Source organism: Plasmodium gonderi, assembly GCF_002157705.1.
Source record: "Plasmodium gonderi DNA, contig: Pgo-contig_313, whole genome shotgun sequence".
NCBI lineage: Eukaryota > Apicomplexa > Aconoidasida > Haemosporida > Plasmodiidae > Plasmodium > Plasmodium gonderi.
In genome coordinates this window covers 1-21,629 of record NW_021629219.1, presented here as the reverse complement: position 1 = coordinate 21,629, position 21,629 = coordinate 1, and the positions used below count along the sequence as shown (strand labels likewise).

The 21,629-nt window shown below is 19.1% G+C and overlaps 4 protein-coding genes across 4 annotated transcripts; all 4 read left to right on the top strand.

Annotated features, from left to right (window-relative positions):
- Positions 1-4,186: 4,186 nt before the first annotated feature.
- On the top strand, positions 4,187-5,341 carry PGO_002770 (variable surface protein; the record flags this gene model as incomplete). Its single annotated transcript, XM_028691186.1, has 3 exons — positions 4,187-4,201; positions 4,331-5,062; positions 5,186-5,341. The coding sequence occupies 3 exons, from the start codon at positions 4,187-4,189 to the stop codon at positions 5,339-5,341; spliced, it is 903 nt and encodes a 300-aa protein (XP_028546987.1).
- Positions 5,342-8,513: 3,172 nt separating this feature from the next.
- PGO_002765 (hypothetical protein) lies at positions 8,514-8,930 on the top strand (the record flags this gene model as incomplete). Its single annotated transcript, XM_028691185.1, has 1 exon — positions 8,514-8,930. The coding sequence occupies one exon, from the start codon at positions 8,514-8,516 to the stop codon at positions 8,928-8,930; it is 417 nt and encodes a 138-aa protein (XP_028546986.1).
- A 5,395-nt stretch (positions 8,931-14,325) lies between these two features.
- PGO_002760 (variable surface protein) lies at positions 14,326-15,468 on the top strand (the record flags this gene model as incomplete). The annotated part of the gene is made up of 3 exons (XM_028691184.1): positions 14,326-14,349; positions 14,809-15,171; positions 15,301-15,468. The coding sequence occupies 3 exons, from the start codon at positions 14,326-14,328 to the stop codon at positions 15,466-15,468; spliced, it is 555 nt and encodes a 184-aa protein (XP_028546985.1).
- Positions 15,469-19,352: 3,884 nt separating this feature from the next.
- On the top strand, positions 19,353-20,650 carry PGO_002755 (variable surface protein; the record flags this gene model as incomplete). The annotated part of the gene is made up of 3 exons (XM_028691183.1): positions 19,353-19,382; positions 19,509-20,360; positions 20,489-20,650. 3 exons carry the CDS (start codon positions 19,353-19,355, stop codon positions 20,648-20,650), a joined length of 1,044 nt encoding a protein of 347 aa, XP_028546984.1.
- Between the last annotated feature and the right edge of the window lie 979 nt (positions 20,651-21,629).

Sequence of the window (21,629 nt, the reverse complement as noted above, 5' to 3'; positions counted from 1 at the left end):
TGTCAATTTAATTTTAATATTTAAATTCTTTATCTTTTATATTCATTATTACATTAGTATTGTACTTACCACTAAATGTGTCTTCTATAGCAACCATATAATTTTATTTATTCGATATATAAAATAATATTTCCTATTATAGAAAAATATATTCATAAATATATTATGCTCTGAAAATTTTGCTAAATTTATGGGGTTATGTTCATGCAATGTGTTGGCATATTGCAATTAAAGAACCTAATTTTCTACGTTCTTTTACATGGAACTTACATCCTCATTTTATTTATTTAATTATAAATTTCTTTCTCTATTGATGAATAGCAAAATTTTAGCAATATGGTTATTTCGCCCATTAAATAGGAGTGTTTCCAGGTTGCCCCAAAATAATTTCACAATCTGAAATCTTTTCATTATACTTTCAAAATTATTGTAAAGTATTAAAAGAATTTTATACAGAATATGGTTTATTAAATTCCCCTATGTATAAGAAAATTATGATTAAAAGTTAATATTCTGATAATGTAAAATATTAAAAACTAAATTTAGGCCCTTGGACAAAAATTGTTCTGAATAAATAAACTGTATACCTTTGAATTATTAGGTATATAAATGAATAAATGTAATTTTTGGTACTAATAATAATACTAATATAACCCTTGTATTTTGTGCTCTTCAACTTTTGTATAGTATTTTTATTTAAGTCTACAAAAAATAACATTATTACAATACAAATAATCCAGGCGAGATATAATTATTGTAAATTTTTGGAAAAATGTAAAGTATTATATGGTTACTATGGAGGATTTGCTAAAAATATAAATATGCTAATTGATAAGGTTATGATTTCAAAAAATATTATACATATATTCAAAACTATGTAGAATAATATGGATATTTAACAAGGCAATGTATATTATCATATGAAAAAAAAAATCCCAAAACATTTGATTAATTTAGGGAAAATCACCAATGAATCCTTTTAAATAATATTGCATATCATGTAGCAGTTCAATCAGAGCAATATGTAGTAAAAATAAAATATACACCACAATAAAATAAAATATAGCAAAAATTGATGATAGCCCATAATAAAATGTGTTAGAAAAACATTGGTATATTAATTCGGAGTTCAAAATGGGTGTTTATATCCATCAAGGATTCTTTGTTAATGCATTATATTTCTAAACCTGAAACAACTTTTAAAAATGTCCTTTTCGTAAATGTTGCAATATTTATCGTTTCCAGTGTTTCATATAAAGAAAATACTAGTTCCTACGTCATATATGAACTGTATTGATTTCCATATAATTTATATTCATAATTTAACTATAAATAATACATGAATTACTAGTATTTTTTACATAAATTTAACATATCAATGTATGCACCCATAAATATCTTGTTAAGGAAAATAAACTGAAAACATATGTATTTTGCAAATAATAAAAAGGAAGGTAAGAATATATTATTTAGCAATGCATTAGAGCCACATAATCTATATTATAATGATGGAAAAGTTTATTATATATGATATCAAAGTCCATCATTTTTTTTATATAAAAATAGATAATAATATGTATAAGAAACTATTACTAATAAATAATTGTGTTCAAAAATATAAAAATATATTTAATAAGGAAAAAATTATATGGGTTATTGATTATATTGAAAACATACATGTATATATAATAAGTTAGAAAAGGACAAAAAAAAAAAAAAATAAACACAGGATATATTAGTAGATATAATAAAAAATAAATTCAATAATAAATAAATTAATTGATCATTAAAATAATATATTTTTAATATTTTTGAAAATTAACATTATCCTCATGTTTCCTCATTATTTAACAATTGTTATTTTACTTTCATAAATTATATATTTACCTTATATGATATAATAATTATATATAATCAATAATAAATTTTATAATTTTATAATATACAACCCAAATAACTATTTCCTTACAAATACACAAGTTACCTTAATTGTTCTATATATATATTAGTGCAAATATTATACTATTCTACTTCATTTGATGGGATGAAATATATACATGAAAAAAATATAAAGTAACATTAATTTTCTCTGCACTACATGAAGCATATTTAATCATACATAGTGTTAAATATGTTATCTAAATAATTTTAAATTAATATTATTCTTAATGTAAGCCATTGATATCTTATAATTGTGTTTATATGTTAAGGATATTATAAATTATCCCATGGAATATTTATTAAATTCTTAATTTATTTATTCCATTTAGGCTTGAACAAATTTTCTAACTAAATTGATTAATATGAATTCGGAAGCGAATATTTGTTATATCATAACAACAAAGAGCAATATATATATTTGCTTTCATATATTATATATACGTGAAAAAATTGAAATATTTATAATAATAATAATTTAATAAATATATATATATATAATTAGTTTATACATTTCTTAAAAAAAATAATTCTTTTAATTGTAATGTAATAGTATAAAAAATTACATCATATGCAGATATAAGAGCTATATAAATATTATATTTTCGTTTTAATACTCAACAATAATATGTGCACAAATAATAAATAAAACAATTATAATATTATGCGTCCATGAAAATATTTCAAATAATCAATTATTCCCAAAATTGGTGCCACATCTGTATTTATATTTTATTAAAAATATATGTATCATACTAATACTAAATCATATATATTATAAAATCATATATATCATTGTTCAGACAGTTAAAAACCTATATATACACGATTACGACATATCACGTTATTCATAAACTTCAGATTAATATACGGTAATAATATGCTTATTAAAAATTTCTCTATGTAAAAATTTATAAGTGTGTCATAAAATCTAAATCTAAACACTAATCCTTATTGAAAAAACATTAATAATGATTAATTTTACGTATAATGATTCCCTTATATGTACAATCTTTTACTAGATGAACTTTGTATTTTCCTATCTAAAAAAAAAATTAGTATACAAAAAAATATAATGTAAAAAATCAAACATTGTAACATATATCTAAGCGAATTTACTTAAATTAACAAGCTACATATGATTTATATTATTTAATATGCTCTCTTCCTCTATTATTGTATTACGTATATGTATTCATTCTTAATATACATATGTTTATATTGCTAAATTATTATATTTTATGTAAAATTAATGAATATATACACCTGTGTATTAAATAGAGTTTAAGTTTTAATAATCAAGGCATAAAATTATAAATATGTTCATTTTATTTTAAAAGTAATGTTTACAAACATGTTATTATAATATTATATATTATATTGCTATTCAATAAACATAATTATTTTATAAGTGCATTATAACTGAAACTCTTAATATATAAAAGATAATAAAACCTTTATATTATATATATATGGAAATTATGCTTTTTCTCTTCTTTATTAATATTCCTTCATTACAAGAAAATCATTTTATTAACAAGTAATTAATTTAAATATATATACGAATATATATTATAGAAAATTGTTCATATTTTTTGGCCTTAAGCATATAGGGAAATTTATAGGATAATATATCATTAAAGTATATACTATTATGTTTTCATGGGAATTCCACCTAATTTTCTTTTATCCATTTTATTAAGCTATTATAATCCTTTATATATAAATAACAGAATTGAAAATTTCTAAGTGCTAATTATAATTTATTCTATTATTTAATATTTTTCGTATAAAATCACATATAATACTATAATCATAATAGTAAATAACAAAACAAAAATTAATTACATATATGCTCAAATTAAGAACATATCGCACAACACTCTATATATAATATAGGATTAACTGTATTATTTGATTTTCAAAGAATTATGATATTATTAAGGTTATGTTATATTAATTCATAATACATTTATATTGTAAACTAAATACTTATGTTTCAAGCGATTTTTCAAAATATATAAAGATGCATACTATACATCAAAAATGGTTGCCATTATACCCTTATCAGAATAGTAATTATTGATGTGAAATATATACGAATATTTTTCTACAATTCTATAAATAAAAAAAAAAATATTGAATACTTCTACATAATTTATGTCTTTTTTTAAAAATAACATTCTCCCTCTCATAAATCGCTTTATTGTTTTTGTTTTATATGTAAAACCATTTAATCTTACTTAAAATGGTTAGAATAAATGTATTTTATCATTAATAATATATAAATTAAAATAATGTGATACAAATTTTATAATATTTTCCATGATTTATATGAAAATTTGTTCAACGAAATATTATTATATTCATGTTATTATTATGTTTTTTTTAGTATGAAAATATAGTAAATTGTCCTGTGTGTAATGCATTTATGGAAGAATATATTAAAAATCCCGTGCCTCAAAATGAAAAATGTTCTAATGGCATTTTTTCTGAAGATCGGCAAATAATGAATATATTTCAAACACATAAGTGTAACGCAGCCATGTCATTTGTATCATTTATTGCAAGTGATTTTTATAATTTTCCTAGAGAAGCACGTTGTTTTTACTTATATTATTGGTTATATAAAGAAATAAATGCCCATAATAAAAGTACTATTATAGAGAAAAATTTTTATAATTTGTTATTTTATAGTATTTCTAATACCGATTTGTGTGATTACAATAAATATAATGATATTACAGATGATCAAATTAGTAGACTCAGTGATTTATATGACATGATTACGAACATTTATTATATAAAAACATCTAATTATCCTTCTAAAAAAAATAAATGCGATTGTGCTGATGAATGCTCACAGATATATGAACTCTACCATAATGAATGTGAACACAGCATAGACAATAATTTTTGTCAAGCATTAAAAAATATTAAAAGACAATATAATTCTTTAATCAGCTTATCTTATGGATGTGATACTATTAGATGCAAAATTTTACCCTGTATACAAAATAATGAGACTATAATGCCTTCTCCCAGAACGAATATTAAAAATACTATTATAACTACAACACTTTTAATATTAGCAATACCCGTTTTTGTTTTTTATACTTATAAGGTAACATATCTTATAATTTATAAATATTTGTACAACATAATGGGTTCTTTAAAAAATCTAAGAACATATAATTTCATAAACAATACATATATAAAATATATGTTTCTTTTTAATATTAATTAGTTCAATTTATACAATTATTTCATTCCCCATGGGGGAATAAGAAAAAATGAATTAAGGAATTATATAGATAATGAATTAGATGTGATGGAGATATCTGCAATATCGAACAGTATGCTAAAGAATTCTCAACGAAATATATTTTATCATACTTCATAAATTATCATTAATTATATAACGAGAACATATTAGCATTATGTAAACATTAATTTTAATAATATTATAAGCATAAGATTTCTTTTTATAATTTCATAAAATATGATATAATTCTTATTGTATAATAAGTGAAAAGAATGCATTTAATTTTTTTATATATTATTTCAATATGACCTATCTATCATATTAAATTTTATTTTGTAAGAATGAAATAACTAATTAGATGAAAAAATTATAAATTTTATAACCTTCTTTTTATTATATCTGCTAAATTTTGTATGAATATAATGTTCATAACATAATAAAAGTTTATTTCAAATAATAATGAAATAATATATATTACATTCTAAGACTATTATGAAAATATATACTACACATATTCATAATACTTGAAATCATTAAAAGCATTTCGCAATATATCAAATTATATAATCGCATAATAATGTTAAAAAATTCTCATGGAACTAACAGGTACTGTATTAATTATAAATTATGAATTAAAATATTTTTTATTATTAAAATATATTTTTATAATAAGTATCATATTTGATCATATAATCATCAAAAAAATACATAAATTTTATATTTACAAGAAGATTATTCATGTATAGAAATACACAAATTATGGAAATTAATTTTTTTATCATGTACGTTTTAATTGTGTTTACTTATATATATTAGTGTATAATTATTATAGAATATTTTTTTTTAATTTGTATAATTATGCTAATATATTAATTTCCTCATGAAAAGATATTAGAGGAAAAAATATATATTATGTACCTATAATTTGCAAATAATATGAAAAATTATTATATTATATATATGAAACATATCAAATAACTGTACATCCTTAAGTATACGCACGTTAATAAATATTTCATACTAATATAATTTAATATTAATGTATTCAAACTTACTAAAATAAGAAAAGTTTCTATAAAATTATTTCTGTCATTTCATAAAGATATTGTGTATTTTAATCAGTGCAGGAAATATATTACTAACTTAATTCTACCCGATAAAAATGTATTATAAACACAATTAACTAAGAGGAATTATATACAAGCAATGTTATAAACTGCATTACGACATAATAAATTTATGTCTCACAATAAATGTATGAATAATGCATTTAAAATAATAAATAAAGATTCAAATATAAAAAAATATATATTATTATATAATAATAAGATACATATATTTATTACTATAAATTATATAATATATAATACCTTTTTCACATAATGTCCAAATTTCATTTAATGCAGATAAAATTAAAATTGCAATATTTATATATTTATATCAATTATTATGCTATGGTGATTAATCTATATATCTGAAAATTAGAAAAAGATTAAAAATAAAGGCACAAACTCTAGAATAGTAACATAACAAAAAAACATTAATTTCTAAATTTAAAATATAAACCCTAAACCATCCAAACCTTTTAATGCCCAATGAAATATTTCATATATTAAATATATAATTAATATATTACATGAAATAAACTAAGAATGGAATTTTTTAGTAATTTATTATTAAGATCAAAATAATGTATTTTCTATGATAAGTTTAAATATATTTTTTATCCAATAATGAAAAATATCAAGTATATATCGCATAATATATGTATGGATTCTTAAATAAAATGGTAATTTTATTATTTATGCTAAACTTAAACAATTACACAAAGCTTCTATAATTCTAATATAAAATATAATTTTCATGATTTTCTTTTAAATTACTAATTTTACATGCACTAAATATCTATTCTAAATTATACATTTACATTATTCATAAGAGTAATATATTTTATAAAAAAATAATAAGATAAATAAATAATCTATCTTACATTATATAGTATTGTTATATAATATAAAAGATATTCACTATTTAAAATAACTTCATTTTGGTAATTTCTTTCTTTTAATCAACATATATTATACTCATCTAAAAGCTTATATTTGCTATTATATGAACGCTTAATCATTTAATTATGTTAGAATAATGTACTTATAATATTATTTATAAATATTTAACATCAATGTAACCTTGTACATTAAATTTTATTAAAAATATACGCACATTTAAATAAATATTTTTGAAGAATTAAGAAAGGAAGCAAATAACAACGAATTCAAGTTACATATATATTTAGAGTTTAATAAGTAAAAGAGTTATATACATATATATATCGGAATATTTTATTTTATATAAATACAAGTTATGTTTCATTCAGTAATATACGTAACAAGTACGTTCGATGGATGTTATATATTTAACTATTATACGAAAGTGAAGTTTTGTTTTTTAGCATTATCATGAAACATGATGTTAACTATTTTTTGAACGTTATGATTTTATATAAATAGCTATTTTCTCTATTATATATGTTTAAAAATTATTTAAATTTGTATTTAAATATGTATAATGAACATAAAACATTTAAAATCTGGTTCTTAGAATTAAAAGTGTATAATTTAATTCTTATGAATATAAAATTTTTTCTTTTTTTTTTTATACAATTATCATATAATTACATATAGTTATAAAATGCATAGATTCCCTGTTATTAAATAATATATATATAACAAGGAAAAATCAATTTATCAGACTGAGAAGGTGTAATTTTCTTAGTTATTATACTTATGTTATAATGCTATAAAATGTTTTCATATGTTTTAACAAAATATTTTATTTATATTTCAAAATATACATATAAATTTTTACTTATATTATAACTTTTATTTTTAGTTCGATTTTTAAGAAGTTTTTCCCAATTGTATGAATGCGTATATGAGTCATACAGGAAGAACAATGCTTAGAAAACTTAGAAAATATACAGAAGTGTGCAATTATGTAGTAAATAATGTAGGAAATTATAGTTCATTCTTAAATTCTCCTTGTATTATCTGAGTCAATATTTAGAACATATAGAAAAAAAAAATATAATAATAAAGAAGCATGTAACAGATATCTTAATTTCAAAATAAATTATGAAATAAAAACAATTTCTGATCATATTAAAAGTGAAAAATCCTGTTAACAACAATTAATAGGCACAACACTTAATGAAATAAACATGCCTAATGCATGTACAATCATGTTTGAAGATCTTCAACAAGAAACCCATAAACCATATAAAATATTGTATCATATATGAAGATTACTTATGTCATTAAAAAATGACAAGACCTGCGATTCTGCTCATTATTGTACTACTGAATGCAAGGAACTTTTATCATTAAATTACAAATGGGATAACAAGAGTGTGAGTGATATACTTGTGGAATTTATAGAGAAAGATCACAAATATATGAAATCAGGGTTAGAAATTACATATGTTATAAAAGTTATATATACCAATTCTGAGAGTTCTCCAAATATGAATGTAGTAGGTTCATCTGTTCCACTGGTTTTTGTAATAATAATTATCCTTATTCTATATAAGATTAATAAAGAATTAAATTTAAATATGTTATATAATATTTCAATTTATAGAACATATTATATTATTAAAAAAGGAATATTTGATATATACATAATAAAATTAGTCTATTTCATTCTTATCAGTATACTAATTATTTAACATACATAATACCAACTGTAAAGAAACTAAAATATCTATGGAAAAAAAAAAAAAGGAGTAACTAATTAAGAAATATATATAACACAAAATACAAAAATAGAACTCATGAATATTATCAAATATTATAGAGCTCTTCAGTTTAATAATAAAGCCTATAACATAATTTAATAAATTACGATTGTATTATTTAAAATAATCTGTTTAAAATACGATATATTTGAAGTAAAACTCTTAATTATGATGAAATAAATATGATAAGTTAATATGTTTATTCAATAAAATAATAAAAACCATTGTAACAAATAAAATAACAATTTCGAAAATGTTGCAGTTAAATGAGCTATAAACATAGGATCCATCAAAATAAGGATTTAATAAAATACAAAACTATCAATTGTGTGATATAATCAGAATTCATATATTTTATATAAAACGTAATATATGGAATGTGATAAATAAATATAATATATAATTAAAATGAAATAAAAAAAATATTAATTTAATAAAATATAAATATATTATAATATAATTGTCAATGCGGTATAAGAAATTTATATATAAAAAAGAATTATTAGTTGTAATATTTCAAAAAACACATAATCTAATAATAATATAAAATTTATTTATCCCCATATACTTTTAATTTGAAGGCAATATGTATATAATAATCCTATTTATTTATTATTAACAAACTCAGAATAGTATATTTATATATAAAATGAAATAATTATTAAATTCTTGCATAAGATAATTTATGAACACAAAATTAAAGTGATATTTTGAATTTTATAAGGATATGTATATAATATGAATTTAAAAAACGAATTATTAGATACTTATGTAATGATATTTGTAACAATATATTGTCATTCTTCATTATTAAAAAAATATTAAAACATTTATTTTTTTGATTTTCATCGTAACTATGATCTTCAAATATATATTTTAAAATTAAATCATTTATAGGAAAAAATATATATGTTGAATTTATGGATATATAACAAATATATAGGAACATTTCCATAATATATATTATATTTTTTGTTATTTTTATATTTTACATATTCATAATATAGCTTGTACACATAGGCGTGTTAAAGCATATAATTTTACAAATTGTAATTATATGTAAAATCTATCATGAGTATAACTAATTCTGCCAATATTCAAGTAAAATTTTCATATGTAAAAATATAATGTAAAAAAAAAAATTTACCTAATTATTAATTAATTATTATATATATGTAGATCATATTTTTTGAACAATTATATATTTACTGATTCGGTTAAAACATAATATTTTTTAAATCGTATTATTCACAATCTTTATAATTATATATTAATATATATTAAAACAAATATAATTAATATGAATATAATAAGTAAATACAGTCTTAAATCATTTACACTATCGTGAAATATTTTTACAATTTTATTTCTAATAATATTTCATCCTTTTTTTCTAAAGAAATATGTACATTATTAATAAATTTTATTTTTATACATATATCTCCTCATATGTAATAATTTTAAGTAGTAATATATTTTGTATTAATCAATTTTTTTTTATCTCATTCGTACACTTTTACTGCTTGGGAGTGCTTTTTCCATATATAAATATTAAACATAATTTTAAATTTATTTGTGTCATGTCCTTGTACTATTTCTTATTTCTGGAAATAGTAATATTATATATATTTATTTGAAGATCTGTTTATATATAAACATATTTAATTAGAATATGCCATTCCTATAAAATGAGATTCTTATATTTTATTCAGCATAAAGGCCATAATAAGCATATTTTTTAAAATCCTCTTATAGGAAACAAAATCATATGCTGTATATATGTAATATAGATAAATATTATTAGAATGTTTTCTTAAATGTGCCCATGGAACTCATCATTTTTCTTAAGACTAATAAAATAATTTGAATAATCACATTGTGAATGTTTGATATATTAACATTATAAACTATGATTTCTAGAAGAAACGTACTTAAACACATACTATTTCATTTCAACTCTCTATATACATTTTATTATTTTTGTGTTATGTATGTGTATATTATGCAAAAAGGATTTAACTTAATAATATAGTTTTTGAATCATATATTATTTATTGCATAAAAAATTGCAACTGAGTATAATAATAATATATTTCTATTAATCTTCGTCCATAAACTTTGTTTATATATTATAAAAAGTTAAGATAAATGGCTATAAGTACTAAAATCTGAATATATGTAAAAGCAACATATGAACAGAAGAGAGATATTTATAACTGCTAATTATTGTGGATATTCTAGAATATATTAATATATATATATATTATATTTAAACATATGAATACATAAATATATAATATCTACATAATAAATAAATATATATAAATACCTTATAATTTTAATAAGGTATTTATAAACAAAATATAAATATTATATGTATAATGTCAAAACCTTTTAAATGTTTTTACTAAATCCTAGATGTGATATCTGCTAATAGGAGAACTCCGTATATTATATAATATGATCAAATATTTCCTATAATTTATTCAGTAGATCCTTATCTAAGCCAATAAAATATATCCAAATAATTATAAAATTAGTGAATCAATTGAAAATTTTGTAAATTAATAAATTATATTTATATTGATTTATATAAATACAAATGGTACATATAATAAATATAATAAAATTATTATTTATGCAATAATACATTCCTTTTTACATTATATTGTGTTTCTTTAAATTTAAAATAAAAGCATAATATTTTTATAGTGCAATTAATAATAATGATATATTTTACTAGTTTTATTTTTTTAATACAATATTTGCCTAAGAATTTTAAATTATTTTTTATATTTTACATATAAATGCTATAAAAAATAATTTTGTGCTTCACATATATAATTGATATATTCTATGAATAATTGTTTATAGAACACATGATAGGAAAAAGCTATTTTTCTTCATATTTTATTTATTTTATTATAAATCCTGTAAAAAATATATTGAAAGAATATAATAGTGTATTCATTTATATAACTATATTTTAATTCATACAAGATTTTTCATATTATATGTCAGGCTTGATATAGACGTAGCATTGTTTTAAAATCATATAATTTATATCAATTCTTTAAACATATATAATAAAGAATGAAAATATTTATTTCCTAATAAAGCATAATTAACACTATCAGAGGAGAAAAAATATATTATTACTATATATTTTAAATAATAGATATATTTTTGTTCCTTTTCTCACTTATTTTTAAGACTTGTGACTTCGACATATATCCAACATCTATTTATTTCAAAATAAAATATATACAAGTGCTATAATATAATACTCTCTTATAATCGATATATGAAAATTAGAAGAAATTGTTAAATATTTTATTACTGAAATTTTGCTTTCTATTACAAAAATTAGTTTTTTATTAGTTTTTTTATAAAATTTTCCTTTAAATTATTTCCTAATAATGATGGGTTCCCTTCTTCATATAAATTTGATATTTGTGATATTGAAAAAAAATAATTTCTGCCTTCAAATCGCAATCTTCTTATATATTTTACTAATGTTTAGTATACATATTTTTTGTACTCATCTACATTATTCTCTATATTATATATGAATATTAAAACTATAAAAAATTAGTAGTTTTCATACGTCAATTTTGAGAATGATAAATATTGTGTAAAAGAAATAATATATATATACATTTTTATTAAACAAGTTACTAGAAAAATGTAAAACTGTGTAATATTTTAAAATTATTAAATATGTATTAGTGTGTCATGATATAGTATTTATGTTAACAAAAAATAAGAACATGTATTATTGTAATTATAACATATAAATTACGAGAATATTGCAATACATATTATAAGGAATAAAAACTCCTATGCGATTTGTATATCTTATGTTAAGTGATAAATAAAATTAAATAAGAAATAACAAAAAACAAATGGCATTTAATGAATTAGAGCAAATATTAAATTTAAATGCACCCCCAAGTTAATGATTCACTAAAATAAATTCACAAAAATTGTTATTTTAATCAAATCATAAATAGAACAAGAATAAAAACTTTTTTTACTTTATTCTCTGCTTGAATAATTTATTCCATTAAAAGAGAAAAATAAATAATATGTATGGATTAATATTATATATACATATGTTCTTATGTTATGTGCTTTATTTATAATGAAAAGTTTTTCCTTGAAAAATTCAGAAAAATAACAAGATTACGAAGGCATTCCTATGTCATTTATACTTCTTACATAGATGAGAAAAAAATTTATTTTTACTTGATATTTAACTATCTTATTTAACGCAAAATAAAAATACGAACACTTATTCAATAAGACGATAATTAGTGAAATATATTTGAATCACAAAATCTTTCATATATTATAATGCTATATTTTGGAGTAAATATTTTATACGAGTCAAATAATGTCATACGTTATTCTCTTAATTATAAAATATATTATATATAATTTGTAAGCTTTTTCTCACACATAAGACATGATAATTATAATTCTTTTATAATGAAATATGTTTAATGAATTATTATATATATTTTTTATTTCATTTCGTATATAATATACCACACACATCATAAAGAAAAAAAAAATTAACGTATATTCATATATAAAAGTTGATATAGAAGAGAAAACCTGTTTGTAATTCTAAATGTAAAAATTTAGAAAAATTAATTCTCTTAAAATAAAATATTACCAATTAAAAATACTATTTATCTTGATTTGACGAATGTAGGGCATATAATTTCAGTTATTTATTCACTTTAATTATATGATTTTAATACAGAAGATTTATGTATAATATATGTACTTCTTCATATGCAAAGGAGGTATAGTACAAAAATATAATGTCTATAATATAACTATACTGAAAAATATATATGTTATAGATATTGGAGCAAAGAATTCTTAAACATATATTGTATTTCTCAAAAGGATAAAGAATATTTATATAATAATATGCTAGTGTTCTACCAAGAAGAACATAAATATTATGTTCTTCTATGAGATGAATATCATATTATAATTTTCCAATATAAGTTAACATTACAATAAAATAATGCACAAATGTATACAATAAATACTTATTGAAATATGCTTTTCCGTTAGTTCATTTATTTTCTTATTATTAAAAGGATATATTCAATATTTTGCGGTTTACCCATCTACTAGAATCATAATTCTATATTTTCCTTAAACACACTAAAATATTTATATAAATTACTTCTTTAAAAATGAAATAAACATTCATTGTGCCATATATAACTCAGTTATCCTTATATATAGCCTATTTAATCACATGAATATTATTTCTTTTATTCAATTTTTATAACTATAAAATATGTCCCTTAGCAATGATAAAATTGTATGTTTTTCTTTTTTATAATTATTATTTCTTTGTAATTTTAATTTTTTTATCTATATTTAAGTAAATACGCCATTTATTTCTATATAAATCCACGTTATCCTATGTTATATTTTTCCTTTTTCTTGTCAATATAAAGGCGTGCCTTATTTTGAAGAAGAAAAGGGTAAAGTTGGCAGTAGTACAGATTTCACATTAGGGAAAGTATATTGTAAATCTGAAAATATTAAACATAGAAGCATTGATAATAATTATTATAAAGATAATTGTCTTATAGATTTTTCTTATCTAAATTATTAGAAATCACAAAGCCTTATAACAGGTGAAGACATATATTCTATATACTTGTATTACTGGATATATGTGGAAGGTTTTACTAAATCATATAATAATTATATCAAAACCATTTATGAAGAATTCCTAAAGACATATGCAAACTCGGACCAAATAATATGCTAGGGTTATAAGGAAATAATTACGGATGATATATTGAGAAAACTGCATGATTTGTATGATATGAATTGCAAACATAGTAATTCAAATAATAAATTTGGTAATGATGACAAGTGTAATTCCACTAAAAAAATTCTCAAATATATATATAAATACAAGAAATTATGTGAATTAACTAAATATACCGATTTTTTTAGAGAATTAGAGCAGTTTAGATATCGATATAATGAAAAAATGAGAACTTTAAGTTGTCCTAATTTTTATTACCATATATTATCTTCTTTTCAAATATATAATATAAAGTTTTTTATTTTAATGACATTTGTAATGATGTTAGTAATATCCATTTTTTTAACTATTTTGTATAAGGTTAGTTAGAATATCATTATTATGATTTTATATTATACTATAATTATTTATAAAAATTTAGAATGTACAGATGTTGTAATATAAAAAATTTTATTACTATTTCAAATATTTACTTTAATTTTTAATTAGTTCACCACATGTGGCTCATATTTTCGCCAAAGAATAATAAGGAAAAAATATATATATGATGGTTTAAATGAAGAAAATAGTATATGTAAGAATTCAAAAATATCTGGCAGCATGTCAACAAATAGGGGGTATAATATTTTATATAATTCTGAGTATTATTATCATTAAATATATAATTTTAAAAATATATATTTTAAATAAATAAAAACTTATCAATCCTATTATACACAGAATGGCATTATATATAATTTCACATAGTAATGAAAAAATTCCTGTAATAAAAAAATACACAGGAAAGAATCAAATTGCAGATATAAAAAAATCATCATTCCAATATGTAACACAGCAATGACAAAAGTAAGATTATCCATAGACACAAATAATTAAAAAAAGTACTATAATTAATTATAATTCTTGCCTTGTTTTTTCATGTTGTATACTTTTAACATTAGTAAAAATTCTTTGCATATGATAAATCAGTAATGTATGTCAAAATTACAAATCTTTATAATGTTTGAACAGAATTAATATAAATTGATTCCATGTATTTCAAAATATACTTTTTTATGTAATATTAATGAAAATAATAATTATCCCTTTTTATTATATATATTAATAATTTTTGGAAATAAAATATATATTTTATTATAATCCTAATAATTAAATAATCACATATTCTTCTATTAATATATTCAATTAACTGACTCAAATATTTTGTTAGTATATCCAAGTGCTTAATATAAGATATATTTTTTTTTTATTCACTTTATTTTTTATTGTATATACTCTTTTATTTTCCATTTCTTTATATTTTTTTGCGCTTATTAATTCTTATGGTTTATATAAATATATAATAATTTGTAAATATTTATTTCGTCCTCGCCCTATTAAAGGAAATAAACAATTTCATATATTAATACATAAATAATAATGAATTGTAAAATTGTCCTTCAACATGCATCAAATGATTGAAACATTTTAATTCTATTTACAACAATTTATATTATATAAACAGATAATTTTCACATTATATGTATGTATTTCTTAATAGACATGATTAATGTTGATATTAATAAATTTTAAAAGAAAAATTCTGATATTTTTAGTCACAAAAACAAATATATATTATTAAAGTATAATATATTCTCAATATAGTTTTGAAAAAAAAGAATATATAAAAATTTTATATAAGAATAAAATATACGTATAAAATTTATTAAATATACCTTGTGTAAAATTGAAATCCGTGAATGATTTAATAATAAATAAAAACAACGTTAAAAATAATATAAATATTATAATAATATTTTCAAATATATTTTTCTGTAAGAAACAATAAAATATTCATTATTCTATGAAGCTTCTATTAAATATAACAAATAATGTAATGCACTATATTTAGATAAAATATAAAAAAATACTATAAAATAAATTATTTTAAATTAGCTAAAATTAAATTCAAATGTAAATATATTTAATAAACTCATACATACATTATGAATCCTTTTAAACAATTCTAAAAAGTTATACAATATATGCTCTAGGATCCAACATAACATAATAATATGTAATTGTGTAAACCGTTCCATTAAATTAAAACTCTGAATGCTAATCCCTGAGCCCTGTAATCTAAAACCTTTAAGAACATCTATCATATCATGCACAGGATATTATTATATCAATATGAGATGATATTTGTTATAATTTTGAAAATATCCATTATGCTTATATATATATTTTTTATTTATGTATCCACTTTCAATGATTTATTTAAATATATTGCAAATGTCTATGTTTTTTGAGTAAGTTATAAATTTAATTCATATTATAATTCATGACTGTGATATAATGCAAATTTTATTTGCTCTAGTTTACCGTAATAAGTGATATATATTAAATTGTCTATATTTTATGTTCTTATTTTAAATGCTTACTAATTTTATTAAAAATGTATCAAAAGAGAAAATAATAATAATTATATTAAGCAGTTTAATATGCACTTCTAAAAATTTTACACGCAATTCTGAACAGGTATAATTGCAAAGAAACATTAAATATTATTTCATAAAAAATGTAAAATCCATCTGCGACTTATAGTTTTGAATAAAATAAAAATTTACCTATAAATGAAAAAATATATTGTATCAAAAGAATTTATTTCTTACGAATAAAAATGAAATTTTATTTACTTCATACATAATATTATTCTGTTATATATGTTTATTCTTAACACACCAATCTTGAATGTATATATTATCGAAATAAAGTAATATCTTAGATAATTCCTTTTTTATATGCATTATGTTTCCTGTGTTATTTATTATGTATAATAAAAAATATCTTATATATACTATCATAGCTGATAAACATTAAACTTTGGTTATAATAATATATTAATTTATATCCTTGTGAAATTTGTGATTATAATAAATTCACAAAATTATTTCTTGGAGCAATAAGCAAAATAATATTTTTTGATATATTATAATTTTAAAAAGGCTAATATTTATATGGCACCAAGCAAAAGATTAACTTAGCACCTATTTTTTTGCTGCAATAAATCGTATATATATTATATATTAAAATAATGAAAGATAGGAAAACTATGTTATTCTTAATCAATGTAATCATTAAGTGATTAAAAATCGATGTCATTACATTTTTAGCTTAGTAACTATTTATCATTTTTTTAATATTTTTTTCTAAATAAATCACATTATCAAAATAAACATATTTTTTTTTAATGTTAAGCAAATTTAAAACCTAAATAATATTATTTCTCATATTATCTAATTTTTAGCATATTTATTGTTAATGAAAATTCTAATTAATAAACTATTCATAAGAAAATTATTTTTGAGAGTAATTAAAAATATATTCATTATATTGTAAGCAAAATGTAAAAAAAAAAATTTATATCAATATTGCTAACTAATTATAATATAGAATGTAAAATTCTGAAAAATAATATATTTACTATTTGTATGATTTTTTTCCCCATATTTTGTAATACTAAATTTAATTGAAATATATTACAAAAAAAAAGTAATGGAAGATTTGTAATATAGCAAAATATTACTTTGTATATGCGCTTATAAATGAATTAAATATATTTATTTTATAATAAAATTAGTTTTTTATAAAAATTAAGCATCAATTTAATATTTTCATTACATAACTGGACGCATATTAAAATGATTTTATTATAATTTTTACAAACAAGTAATATATTTAATTACTGAACGATAAATTATATATATGTATGATAATAATATAAATTCTGTACACATATAATATGGTTATATCGTATATGAACTATACTTAATATTGATAATTATCTTTTAATATGTTAGTATTATTATATATCATATATTCACATAATATACAATTTTATGTTTTATTATTCCAATATAATATATTGAATCATATAAATGTATAATTTAGACTAACTGCTATCAGAAAATATAATAAAAGTTTATACATTTTTATTCTGTAATTAAAAACTACTAGGAAATAAGAGTTATATTTTTTTAATATAATCCATAAACAAAAATCATAAATCACATTATGATATACATATTCGTCTTATAACTATGCCTATTTATTTATTTTTTATAAAATAAAACAAATGCATATAAATGAGCAATATATAGGATAATTATTGTTTATATGAATTTATACTATTTAATTTATTCCTGAGGATAACACTTTTTTATATTATATTATATATATAACTATATTAAAAAGAATATATGATCTTTTAACATCACAATATTATTCCAAAATTGTAAATTTTCTTCAGTATTTTATATTTATTTGAAAATATATTCCTATTTGCCAGAGCATATAATATCATCAATACTTAAATTATATATGTAGTGAATAAAAAATATATATTTGAGGAAATTATATTAATTAGTATTATTTACATCATTTAATATACATTGTTTAAATGTTATTTATCAATATATCAAAATATTTTTAATATATATAAAAAAATATAAATAATAAAACAATAGATATATTTCTTATATTAACTCATATAAATCCATATGGATAACGCAACAACTAAGGAAAAAATTGTATGTTTAAAACCACAAAACAACATTTTATTTTATAAAATACAAAAAAAGTACATATATCATTGAAAACGAAGCAATAAATATATTTTATGTATTTAAATTATGTATTTTCTAATTCATCCTTAGTTCGATTTTACTGGTATATTTCCCAATTGTAGAAATGATTTTAATAATTGTTGGGAAAGACGACTCAGAGATCTGAGACAAATATATAATCAGTATTCCCCGGTGTGCCGTGATTATCAAAATGATATTAGAGCATATCATGTTGGTAATCAAGATTTTCAAACTGATTGTATAGCACTAGGTTTATATTTAAATTTTATAGATGATAAAAAAAAAAGTTCAGTTGAAAAATTATATTTAGAAGCATCTTGTAAATATTTCTTTTACAAGTTAAAACACTTAGTTCACAAACATAAGGGTACGTGTCATAATACAGTTGAATGTTACAATGAGTTTATTAAAAAGAATGAAAAAAAAGATGTACACAGAATATCAGTGCCCCAAATTTGCCTTCAATATGCCAATAATAATGATATTGATGAATATACATTTAAAATATTGGGACAACTTGATAATCTGTATGATTTAATTGAGATTTTTAAAAAGAGAGAACATAGAACGTATACCAATGTTAAAAAATTTGATTCGAATATTAACAATTTAGAAAAATATTCAGCTACATATAATAAGAGCCTTAATGAAGAATTAGAAAAAATTTTTAAAGTATTTAAAGATTTCTTTAACACTTGGTCTACATGTTGGTATGGTAAGAGTGCCTTGCCTTACTTCTCTAACAAATGGAGAGATAGGAAAACATTCAGAGGTACAGAAAAAATCAGAAATGAAATTACAAGGGTAAATACAAGCACGGAAATAAGTGCAAGTATAGGAACAAGGACAAGTACAGGAACTAGTACGGGAGTAATTTTTTTTTGTTTTGCAATTATACCAATTTTGTTTATTTTGTATAAAGTTAAAAATAAATTTTTATTTATTTAATTTAAGTTATATTACAATATACATTTTAAATAATAGTCTATAATATATAAAAAAATAGATTAAATATATATGAATATATGAAATAAATGCTTTATTTGCAGTATATATCTTATGGATCATTTTTACAACCCAGCGTAAGAAAGCTAAAAAGAAGGTTTAATAAAAAAAATAGATATCATCAAAACTTAATGGATTCATTTCATGGGAAAAAACATAATTTAAATTATAATGATTACCGAATAGCATGTATCTCAGAGGACTAATCTTATAAAAATAAAATTGCAGTAGGTAGAGTGAACAAAGTTTTAAGAAATAAAATATATCTTATAGAATTAAATATTTTGTAAGTATGAATAAAATTAATTTGAAAATAAAAATATTTTAATATTATCATAACAATAAGAAAAAGAGTTTTTACATTTTTGTATTGTATATAAATAAAATATGACGTTTTAAATATTTCGTCAAAATAAATAATAATTGTAACTATTATATATAAAAAACAAGCCATTATCTATGTATATATATAATTATATTAGGTTATTAAATATTTAAATATATAGATCTTCAAATGTTAAGCATTACTTACTATTATAAAACTTTTTTTTTCTTAGCTATTATTGCACATTTCACCTGATTATAGCGATTAATATAATAATAAATTGGTTTGGCTCTTTAAATTTAAGATATATTATTTAACAATTAAATTAAGTTTTAGATTATAGAATTCAGGTATTTTTTACAGTGTTATTGATTTAAGTGCCTTTTATTTTTCTATGATTATGATTTTATTTATTATGTGGTTCTATGCATAAATTTAGAAAAAAAAATATCTTATAAATGAAATATACAGTTTTATGTATCAGATAACATGGAAATTTTTTTATTTCTATCAAGATAATGCATTTAATGAAAATAAAGTAAAATTAATTACTCTTTATTAATAGTCTATATTTTATTATAATATATTTCATATATTCATGTTATATACTAACCACCTAATATACATAACGTTGAATTCAAAAACCAGTGATGAACATAACATGTTCTAATCGTTTCATTGTATAATAAAATTGTATAAATGATATTTATATATTTAATATTATATTTTCTTAAATTTTAATAATAATGCTTATTATATTAATTATACACACATTAAATTTGTTTGGTTATTACATTTTTATTTTTTTTTTTTTTTGTAATTCAATTTAAACTTTTTGTTTTTTTATTAAACAACCTATA